Source organism: Vigna umbellata, chromosome 11, assembly GCF_029865625.1.
Source record: "Vigna umbellata cultivar VRB3 chromosome 11, Vumbellata_1.0, whole genome shotgun sequence".
Taxonomy (NCBI): Eukaryota; Viridiplantae; Streptophyta; class Magnoliopsida; order Fabales; family Fabaceae; genus Vigna; species Vigna umbellata.
Genome location: NC_142175.1, coordinates 194,053 through 206,071, shown reverse-complemented (window position 1 = coordinate 206,071; position 12,019 = coordinate 194,053). Strand labels below are relative to the sequence as shown.

General features: G+C 33.9%; 1 protein-coding gene across 1 annotated transcript; it reads right to left on the bottom strand.

Annotated features, from left to right (window-relative positions):
- Nucleotides 1–3,614: 3,614 nt before the first annotated feature.
- On the bottom strand, nucleotides 3,615–11,907 carry CSLC6 (Cellulose-synthase-like C6). Its single transcript, XM_047323794.2, has 5 exons — nucleotides 11,012–11,907; nucleotides 9,252–9,560; nucleotides 7,469–7,759; nucleotides 7,281–7,394; nucleotides 3,615–4,855 (listed from the first exon to the last, which is right to left on the bottom strand). Exons 1-5 carry the CDS (start codon nucleotides 11,720–11,722, stop codon nucleotides 4,220–4,222), a joined length of 2,061 nt encoding a protein of 686 aa, XP_047179750.1. The 5' UTR covers nucleotides 11,723–11,907; the 3' UTR covers nucleotides 3,615–4,219.
- Nucleotides 11,908–12,019: the final 112 nt, after the last annotated feature.

Genomic DNA, 12,019 nt, shown 5'->3' with positions numbered 1-12,019 from the left:
GTGATTATTATTTTTAAAAACAAAACATTGCACAATTATTAATTTAGTTCTGATTAAAAGTACACTCGTTGAGCAGAGTTGCTCTTTGATGGAATGTGAATTTGATGAGCGGATTACGTAGATATTCGAAATTTCTTATTATTTTCTTAAATAATTTCGTGGATTAATTTTTTTTTTCTGCATAATTTTGTCGAGTAAGTTGATGCAGTTGAAATTCATTACATATTTATTCATGATTTGTTAAGTGAAGCCTATTTTATGTAACATGAAGAGGAAATTTCTAACTTCCTATTCTAGATCCGTTTAGCAAAATAAGTTAAATGTATCGATCTTATAAGGACTTTGCATATTTTTGGATTTAACATGAAAATCTATGGCTGTTACTAAATATAATCCGTTTAAGCTATTGAATATTTTGAGGTGTGTGGACACCACATAACTATTGCTTGTGATATTGCAGAATACAACAATAAATAAAATCCTTTCGTCACTTCTTCAATATTTGTTATTTTTTTTATATATTTGATAATTTTTCTTATTTTCCTTTAATTCTTTAACAGTTCCCGGATCAAGGAATTGGTTAATCAAAACTTTAACAATAAATGATGAAAATGTATATTGGATAACCCCTTGATAAATGTAAGATCTATATTTTCTTCGGTGATTTTTTGTTGGTAAGACAATTTTTGGTGTATCATCAATGTCAAAAATAAAACCGTAAACAACAGTAAACATAGAATCATAATCAGAAATATAGATCAAACAATCACTATAGTTCATAAATATATACTAAATTAATTCAAAATCATAATCGTTAAAGGTGGAACAATCCAACTAGTTGTAAAATAAATTCACATAGAGTGTTTAAGTATAATTGATTCCTTAAAAATCATTTTCAGTGTACATCTACTCCTAATAAAGTAAGGTTTGAAGAAAAAAAGGTAACAATTCTATTTTTCATGTTCACATAATCACACAATTTAAAATATTTCACACTCTTCTCGTAAGGTTATTATCAAAATCTCAAAAATATGAAATCAATTTATCCTACAACATAACCTTAAAAGATATATAAAAAGAAGAAAATGAAAGTAATTTCAAAATGCATTTAAAAATACATCTCCATTTATTCTTCTCACTAATCTTGGTAAGAAACTTCCATGAAATAACTCAGTCTGGGAATAGAGAAGGAAAATGTGAAAAATAGTTAAGTGTGGAGATGAACTGAACAATCAATGATACAAAATTATAGAAAGGTTGAATCTATTCTAAGGAAGGAGGCTAGAGCAAACTATAGAGAACATCTAGGTAGTGACTCTCAAGAGATTAAATGTTCTAAAGTAATCTTAACAAAGTTTCACTAAACATCAAGAGTGTTAGTAAAACGATGGAGATCTCTTCATTTATAGGAAAATAGATCTCTCTTTACGCTAATGAAAACTACGACATGCCCTATTTTCATGCCTTGATTCATGGATTAGATGACATGTAACACCTCATGTTTATGATGCTTTAACCCATGTGCAAAATGTGCTAAACATGTTGTGTTCTAGAAGGAAGAACATTATACAAAGCTCGACAACTTAACCTTCAGAGAGGAGCTTGACAACCCAACCTTTAGAAAGAGTTCGACAACCCGATCTTCAAGATGAACCTCGAGTGTAAGAAGACATGCCAGCTTAAGAGCCTGGCTGAAACATGAAAACCTGATAGGTCGACCTAAGAGCCTGACAAAAAGCAGGAGAGCTCGACAAGTGACCTAGGAAATCAGTTAGAAACAAGAAAGTCTTATAAGTTGGTCTGGGAGCCTGAATGGAAGTAGGATAACTTAGCTAGATAAAGAAAAGCTCGGTTGGAACAAGGAGAGCTCAACCAGTAACAAGAAAAGGTCAACATACATCTTGGTCCACAAATATAAGATCCAAAAAATACAAAACTCAAGAAATGTATAAGACACCCTATATAATTTTACGTTATTTGTATATTCAGAGACAAGGAAATTAAAATTAAATCTAGCCATGTTGTATGTTGTAAGTGCTTAGTACATCACTCTAGGCATTTGAAATTGTTAAGAAAAATATCTATTTTAATTTACAGTTAAACCAAAACATTTCATACTTGTATAATAACAGACACCTCCATAATATCAAAATTCACAATAAATCCAATAAAATTAATTTCTGCATTATATAAACTTTTATTTACTCAAAACATTAGATTCTTGCAAAATTAATTCTTCTAATACAACCCTTCCTGTTTTGTATAATTGAAAGCATCTTCATGCCAAGTTTATTAAAATTTTAACTTAAAACGCATAAACTAAATCTAAAAATCTTTTTTCAATAACTTCATCGATCATTTACCAAAGCTCAATATATATTAAAAAACAAAATTTTACTTTCCAATAATATTTCCAGAAAAATTCGCTCAAGTCAAAACATTTAAGTAATAGAAAAATGGAACTTTAATCTGAAATGAAGAAATATCTTAAATTTAAAAGTACATAGCTAATTGTAGGGAAAGAAATTTAATATATTTTCTCGCCTTTCACTCATAAACCCAGTGAAGTTTTGTGGGGAAAAAAAGATAACAAGATTAACACGAAAACAACCAAATCAAAAGTTTAATAATCTGAAATGATAACTTCCAGATTATTCTCATTGGTACCTAATTATTCTAATTATGTTGCAGAATAATCTCTCTTTTTTTTTTTCTATCTAACCACTTGAATAACGTCAATGTTCACTTCAAGTAAGAATCTGATCCATAAATTAGAAACATTCTTTTTAAAAATGAGTCAATAAAAAATTGCATTAGTTTTTATATTGACTGAATGTGTAACTTACATTCTCATTCTATAGATGATGATCGTAGCTGTTAAGATGAAATGAAGAAAAACAAAATCGAAATATATATATTTGGATTTTGTTGATATTAAACAGCATTATGTACCCTCCTTTAATTCTTTAGTATTTGTTATTTTATGTTATTTACAAAATTTTCCTATTTTTTTCTCGTTGCTTCAACAATTTTATCCCTAATTAATTTTACGAAGAGTCGACGCATTAGTAAATTGACGTTGATATGAAGCTTTTTATATTCAAATAAAAATAAGTTCAGATTCCCTAAGTTGCTTACATGGAACAATTGAACCAGAAAGGAAATGTTATGCAACTTTAACTACCAAAAATTACAAATCAAGCCAAAACAATTATTGAAAATTGCTTACTATTTTCTTACCTGAAATTTAGATGAATTTTGTTAAAATTCTATATTTTCCTTTTGTGAGCACCAATGCATTACTCCCTTCATTTTTGAACTTTTAAACGTGTCGTTTAAGATTAATTTTAGAGTATTTAATAATAAAATAATTTTCTTAGTAAAGTGATTGTAAGATTTTCTGTTTTCTTCTTTTAACATTACAATAAATACATATATAAATTAATTAAAAATTAGATAATTAACAAGAAAGTAATTAATATTATGTTGATCTTTAAAAATAATATTGAAATAAAAACAAAGAACTTAAAACCAGTTAAAAAAATGGGTAAGTATTTTATAGCCTTAGCAATAGATACATTTGTGATTGCTAGAGATCCCCTCTCACATGCATGTAAAACCAGCACAAATTTGAATCATCCATTGACAAGGCTCAAAGTTTCATCATAATCAGGTGTACAAAATTAAACCATGATAAAGACAACCAATAAAATTAAAAATGCTTGCTGATTGGTGTCAAAAACCTCACTGCCTGATAACAAATACCAATAGAGCAAAGCCACAATGAACTATATGTGATTGTACAGTTTGTCAATGAAAAAGAATAACAAATGTTATAATCTAACAATCTCCACCCTTTCAGTTCAGGAAGGCAAGTAATTGTATATTGGCATTTTATAGGTCAGGAACGTTGAACCCTTTTCTTTTCCAAAGTGTGGATACGATTTGCCATTAGGAACTGAAACAACTTTTATGTAACTTTAAGGCATATGCTTGGCAACAACAATGAGGCATAAGTCTTTACACCAAAAACAAACAGAACTGCAAGTTTGGCGTGTCAAGCAGCAACTGATTTGCTTTAATTGGGAGCTAAAAACCACTGAACAGCTTAGGCTCAAATCAATGTGTTCAGGATGGTTTAAGGTTTGGCCATTCTGACCTTTATCAACGAGGATCTGAGAAGAGGATTTGTATGCACATAAAATCCAAAATCTGGACATCAACTTACCTGCTCTCCGATCAAATCAAGACCAACAACCAGAAAACTTATCCCTTGAAACAAGAGGAAGTAGAAGTGAATTCCTTGGGCAGATAGTAAGCTTCTAACTGAGGCGGTCAACAAAATAAATGCAAGACAAAGTTCTTTCCTGAAGAGACGATTTCTCTTGGTCTTCCCAGTTTTCTTTGACAATTCTAGTTTGCTTAGTTCCTCAAGGCCTGAATCTGAGTTTGATCTATGGAGACTGTTAGATCGCATTAGGGGTTCAGATTCTTTCTCAAAGGCAACCAAATCTGTCTCTGATGATCTTCCCAACTTTTTTGTAACCACCCACTCATAAGAACTTCCAAAGCGAAATAATCCAGATACCATGGCATTGAACTTAGTTACTGACATAGTGTTCTCAAATAGAAGATAAGGAACTATAAATGGAAATGAACGTGGAGCTGGGAGAACACTTAAGAGGGACATAACTCCAGGAATGTAACATACAACCCAGGCTGGGAGCTCAGCTTCGGGAAGGAACATGGTCAATGGAAGAATTATGCAGAATAGGGTGAATGAATAAAATGGCAGGATAAGTTTCCTCAGGAGGAAGAAAAGAAATATCAAATTGAACTTCTTTGCCCAACTAACCTGGTACAAATGGAAATAACATCATACAAGTCAAATTATTTTAATAAAATGGAGGACAAAATGAATCAGTATTCCCTATAGTGCAAGATGTAGACAAATAACAGAACAAAAGTTTCGTACTGAATTTAATAGCACTTTTAAGGTAAAGAAGAAGAAAAAGAAACACGTTGAATAAACCTGTACTCCATTATTCCACTGCCCTAGATGCTTTAATAGTGTTGCTTGCCTTAAGCATAACAAGATGTTTGATACAGATAAAAAAAAATGACTAATTTTTTACCCCATGGATCATGACTGTTCTTAAAACATCAATTACTTTATAACTGCCTTACCAATGATGTTCTGGGGGTTTTAATAAGTGATCTTAGAACCCATTTTAAATTATTGAGCTGAACTGGGCATTGAAATAATTTTTCGGCATTTGTATGACCTTATTTCATTGTTTTAAGCCTAACTTGAGTTGTATATTAGCTATAGGTGTTCTTTATATGCCAGTAAAGATGATCGACAAATTCTGCGAACTGTTAAATTGGAAAAAATGGGATTTTTAATGGCTAAATTGGAGCAGAGCAGCCATGCATATTGAAGGTACCCTCATCGTTATAAACATATCTCACCTATTTTAAGCCTGGCCAAGGCAATGAACACTCCTTCGAAATTTTATTTCCTAGGCTATCTTTTGAACTAGGTTTAGACTGGGGATAATGAAAAGAACAGCATCTGCAATATAGGGAACTTAAAATAAAAGTTGACAACTCATTGTTTAGTGATTTTGAAAGCTCCAAGATTCTTCCCTTTAAGATTGCCGTGCTGTTGGATTTCTGCAGTCTTCTTTAAGCTTTTCCGATGGCAATTGTTGTGAGATACCCAAGACCTTATAAATCTAAAGGATTTAAGGATTGTCGTTTGGGTATTTTTTTTCTATGCTTTGTCTTTGTTTTGTATGAATTATCTGTATCTATTCTTCTTCAGAGTTCTCTTGCAAAGATGAATATGTTTGACATATTTCTGACTGGATCTATATTTATATAATTGAAGCAATAAAAACTAGCATCGATTAATCAGACACCTAATTAAGGTTAGTTCAATTGATTGTTAATCGACATTAATTGAATAAAATAAACACAAATTTAGGATAGTGATTATGACTTTGCTTAGTTAATTGAAATCTAGGCCATTATATGGTGGAAATTCAAAAATTAATAAATAAAAAAATAACTACATATGAATTTAATGCCCAGGATTAGTGATTTGCTTTCTAGATTTGAAATTCTTAATTACATTTCTATCTGGATTTTCTTTGCTTTCCTGATTTGAACACAAACCCCACCCTCTCCCGAAATCCGTAACTTTTTATCGGACTAGAAATGCAATGTGTTTTTGGAAAATACTATATATAATTAAGCAACCTGGTCATATTTTGGCTTTAGTGCGGCATTGTGTCACATCCCAGGCTACAATTTACTTGTCTTTAAATTCCTAAAGGGTAGACAGAAAGGTATGGAGTGAGTAGTAGGTATTTGACAGCTTTATGAGAAGTATCTAATGATTTTGTTGCAAGATACTATCAAATCCCATTGTTTAGCAGGAGATACAGTTCTTTGTTTTATTATTATTAAAAAAGGATGAGAGTGTGTGTGTACATGAATGGGACTGGACGAACTTAACAGATTAAAATACATAACTGGAGCATTAGGAGCTATGACCTTAAAGGCATACGAGATGTTATCCTAGGAGAGGCATATCATGAGCATTACTAAGACTAAGGCATGAAGCACGGTTGATGGACTTTACATTCTTCTAGTATACAGTTGGTGGGTTAAGCATTTAAGTTTTAACCTCTTACACGTCTTCTCAAGAAAGAAGATGAAAAATATACTACACATAATATAGTCAAACATTCAGTAAAATGATTAGTAAGAAGCATATAATTCAAAGTATCAAATTGGGAACATTAACTAATACTATTTGTTCCTTCCTCAGCTTAATAGTAAGTAAACTACTTTACAGTCATATTTTCATTGAAACAAATCAGCATAAAATATTTATCTAGCCTAAATATATTTGATACCATCAACTCATCAAGTAAGCTCTTTTCTTATGCTAATCTACCTCCTCATGTCTTAAACTAAGCTAATAATGACCACAACAGTTACCTTCATGTTGTGCACATGATTCTAAGTGGATTTATCCGATAACAATTCAAATTTTAATATCAAGAACTGGATATTCTCACTGATTAACAATTTGGATATATAGTTCTGGAAGTTAAATTACTGAAAAGGATCAAACTATATTTATATTCTGATAGTAATAGTAATAATAACATTAACAAAAACATCAACATAATAACAACAGAATGATAGTTTCCAGATTTAAAAAAATTCAATTTCTCTGGAAAGAAAAAATGTGCTGAATTCAATACCTTTGAACGAAGTATATCAAAAAAACATAAGCGAAACAACTGCATTGGACCTGAATGCCACCGGTGTTGTTGTTTCTTATATGCCTCGTAGGTCTCTGGAAGTTCACAAAGACACTACAAGAAGCAAAATAGTAATATTAAAGTCTAATAATGTATGATTAGCAACCAAAATTTGAAATATAGTGCACCTTAACATCATTGACGAATATAAACTTCCATCCACAAAGATGAGCACGAACAGCAATATCCATATCCTCAACAGTCGTTCGCTCCAACCAACCACCACTTTCCTCAAGGGCCTTTATTCTCCACACACCAGCAGTTCCATTAAAGCCAAAGAAGTTAAGGAAGATACCATTCACCTGTTGTTCTACCTCAAAGTGGAAAGACAAATTGATATTCTGCAATCTCGTAAGCAAGTTCTCGTCCTTGTTTACAAATGCCCATCTTGCCTGAACTAATGCCAAATCATCCCTTCCCTTCAGTTAGAGCATAACAAGGGGAAAATTCGTTAGACAAGATGCTTAATACAGGAGCCAAAAAGAATTTTCATTTAAAATGACATAGTAATAAATAGAAATTGTCTACTATTTGTTTACACTGTTGAAAACATTTTTTCAGTATTTATTTAGTTTGTGATATAAATATAGTCTTTATATCTAGAACTGATTTTGTTTACTGCATTCAACTAGAAGTCATCAATTGCTTTATAGCTCTAACAATGATGCACTGTGAATAATATATAAGCAAAGACAGAAGTAGCATCAAAGGAGCTGGAATTAATAATTCAAACTAGTTTAGAATTGGGGGAAAAGTGGAGATTCTCAACATATTGGAAGAATTTCAAAATAACATTATTATATTTAAATTTTTTAACTTTGGTAGGAGAGCTAGGATACTATGTAGTTTAATCAGGGAAGGGAGCTGGTTTAATTAGTTCTATCATTTGTAAATAGAGTACTTGCTTTTTACGAAAGGAGAAATCCTTATTGGAGGAGGAGTATTCTTTCTCCTAGTATCCATTTAACTAATATAATCTTTCTTAACTAAAACGCCTCCCTCTTGAAGTTCAACTTTGTCCTCAAGGATGGAGTGATAGAGCTATGTTTTCGGAGCACAAATGGGAGAGGACGATGCTGAGTTTTTGCTAAGCATGCTGCTTGTAACACAAAATGGGATCTTTGCAGATTGTTGAGCTCCAACGCCATTAACAATGAGACAAGTTACTGCAAATGTAAGCCTCAAAGTGTGCCCTTGGAGAAATTCTTCTTCCTTCAGTTACACCAATATTTTTCAGCCTCTTCAGTCAAGATCTCTCTGGTGGCCTGGGCTTCGCCAATCTGGTTATGAAATGAGATTGATTGGTGTAATTCCAATTATTGCCTCTTCTCTTCATTTGCAAAGTCCTTGTTGCCATCATTGGATCTTCGACCAGCCCATTGACTGACATATAGACTTGAATCAAGCAGTTTAACCAGTAGAAGATTGACCAATATATGTGACTTGGTTGTGTAACAAAAATTGATATGGACTAAATACAACACTGAAGGTTCAAAACTTCAGTTAGGAATGAAAGGATGGTGGATTGCTGTGCATGTGTACAACCCATAACTCTTTTCTCTGAATGATTAATCCGATTTTAAATCAGCAATTATACCATTACAGGTACCATTATATACTTACATGATATGCTAGAACCTATAGATCCAAAAGTGCACTAATCTTAATTTTTATAGTGAGAAAATCATGCATAGCATCTCCAAATTAAAACTCAAAGCTAAAGCACCTTCAGGTTCTACTACTTAGACTAATTTTAAGGATGTGTTTATCTAAAACATAAAATCTTATAATCATTTTATTAAGTCTAAATAACAAAAATATATTAATGTCCTTTTTCATATTCAAATATAAGCCAATATATTTACTCGAATCAACAGTGTTTTAACTTCAACTTTATAGGCATAAAATTACCTTGAAATAGGGCACTGTTTTCTTTAAGAAATCCGGTGTTGGCTGAAAATCAGCATCAAAAATTGCCACAAACTCATAATCCTTAACATAATCACAGCCCATTGCTGATTTAAGATTCCCTGCCTTGTAGCCTGTACGTAGAAGCCGGTGCCTATATATTATCCTAACACCCCTTTGTTGCCATTTATGCACTTCTGCCTTGATAAGCTGTTGGGTATCTACTTCATCAGAATCATCAAGAATCTGAACGAGCATTCTCTCCTTTGGCCAATCCAGGATACAAACTGCTCCAATGGATTGCTGGTAAACCTACAGGCCAACAAGATAAAAATTAAGTAATTCACAAAAAAACAGCAGAGGTAGAGTGATATAAAGTTAAGAGTCATATTCCTAATAATCCACATTCTAGGGTGTAGGGAAAGTGCTGATTGGAAGAATATTTTAGTGACATTGGTGATGAGAAGATGCAACTCCTCCTTTGATACTCATTAATATAGTATTAAAAAAGACAAGAATAGAAGAGGAAACTAGTGAGGTATCATGATATGAAAAGAAAGGGAGAAGACTGTATTTGAAGACACAATAATTAGACAAGCAAATTTTTGTAGGACAAGAGTGTATGTGTTACGTGCCTGCTCAAAGATTAAGAACAAGAAAGAGAAAACGTAGACTAAGTTTTTTTCTGTATTATTTCATCAATTGTCAACTCTAAACACAAACATCAGCTTACAAAGGAAATCTCTTTTCACACACGGTATTCCATGTCAACTAAAAGTCTTATTATCTCAACATCCCACCAGATAAGAATATATAGACTTTCTCAAAAAGTCCCCCCATAACAACTAACAATTTAACTACTTTTATTTTTAAATTTCTTCCGATAATACACTTTCCAAATCCTTTAATTACTTCACTGTTTAACAGTATGTGAGTGAATGTGCACAAACACACACACTCTCTCTCTCTCTCTCACACACACACACATACACACACACATACACACACACACACACATATTATGCATCAAAGCATTTGGGTGTTATTATTAATCAAGCATATGAATGTTAAACAAATCTATTGCTTTTTCTTTCATCCTGTTTTGGTTCGCATAGCCAAGTGCTAGTTGCTTCTATCAGCTAAGCATTGCAATTTCTTCCCATAAGTGGAGCATTAGGAAAAAAATATTTTTTCCCTACAACAACCACATACACAGAACAAGCCTCTGCCATTTCCTCTTTCAAATGGAGCACTAAATCCCAACATCTAACCTGGTCTACATCTCATTCACAATATCTCAGCAAACATCCATTCAATTTCATTTTTAATGGTAAAAGGTAAAAACAACTTAATGACTGCTTGTATAAGTAAGCACTTAAGTTGTTTACCCAAACAAACCCTTATAAAATCACCCAAACCCTTGTCTCAAAAATCTCTCTAGCATAACTTAAGGAAACAACTTGAAACTCATATGAAAACAGTTTAACCCAATTTCCTTGTAGAAACATCTTATAACCCTGTGTTTATTTGATAAACACTAATTCAATAAACACTTAATCAAGTAGTCCGCTCAGAAAGAACCTCATAATACTAAGCACCCAAGCCACAACAGCAGAAACATTCCCATCACTAAAATCTACATCAGTTGAGCACATAATTTAAACAAGACACCAGATCACAAACACATAACAGAACCGACATTGAAGGTCAGCATTCACAGATTCGGACGTTCCAAAAGGACAAAGCAACCTACATCTTCTTACCTCCCTCTCATTGCACATGGGAATCTGAACCAACACCATCGGGAAATCCTCCGCGCTAATACCCACAGTATCGTAATCAACACTTGCCACAGGCTTCAGCCTCCGAAACTTGATCCAGAAGCACCCCAAGATCAAAACGACCCGGTCCACCGACTGCACGATGAACAAAACGGTGCACAAATTCGCCAGGCTCTGCAACGGCGGCGACATGTACCGGGCGCGGGCGTCGACCCACACGGCGTAAACGACGGCGAGCATGCCCAGGACGTCGCTGGGATCGGGGCGCCTGAAATGCCATCCCTTGAAATACGCGACGAGCTCGAACCCCAAGAGCACAATCACCACCACGAGAAAGACGCGGATCGCGCGGTAGAGCCGCGACGAGTCGCCCCGCAGCGACGCTGAGTCCGCGATCCGGCGGTGCGCGGTGCGGGCGAGGTGGAAGACGCCACCGTAGAGCCAGCCGAGCGAGGCGGCGAGCTGCTGGCATTTGAGAAGGCATACCCAGGAGAGCTGGCGAGCGCTCCGGGAGCGTTCTTTTTTGGATGCGACGGAGGAGGAGGAGGAGTCAACGTCGAGGGCGGTGAAGGGCGGCGGAGAGGCGGAGTGGGAGTGGTCGAGCTTGGCGTCGTTGAGGGGATCGAGGTTGTTGTTCTTCTCACGCTGCTTGTTCCACCATTCCTGGAACTCGTAGTTAGGAGTGCGAGACATGGAATGAGAGAAGAAGAAGAAGAAGAAGTTGAATTGGATGATGAAGAAGAAAGATAAGAGAGATCTTTCTTCTTTATTCTTTCTCTCTGTTTGTGTCTGCTTGATCCAAATGAAGACCTATAATTAAGGTACCACCAAGTTTTTAGCTGCATGTGTTGCTCTTTTGTTCATTCTCAGTTTCAGGGGCCAAGAATTCAACTTCCTTCTACGATTTTATTTTAACTACCATAATAATTATAATAAATTATTTATAACTATATAAAAGATATTTTCTTTTTTTACATATTTTACTTTCCT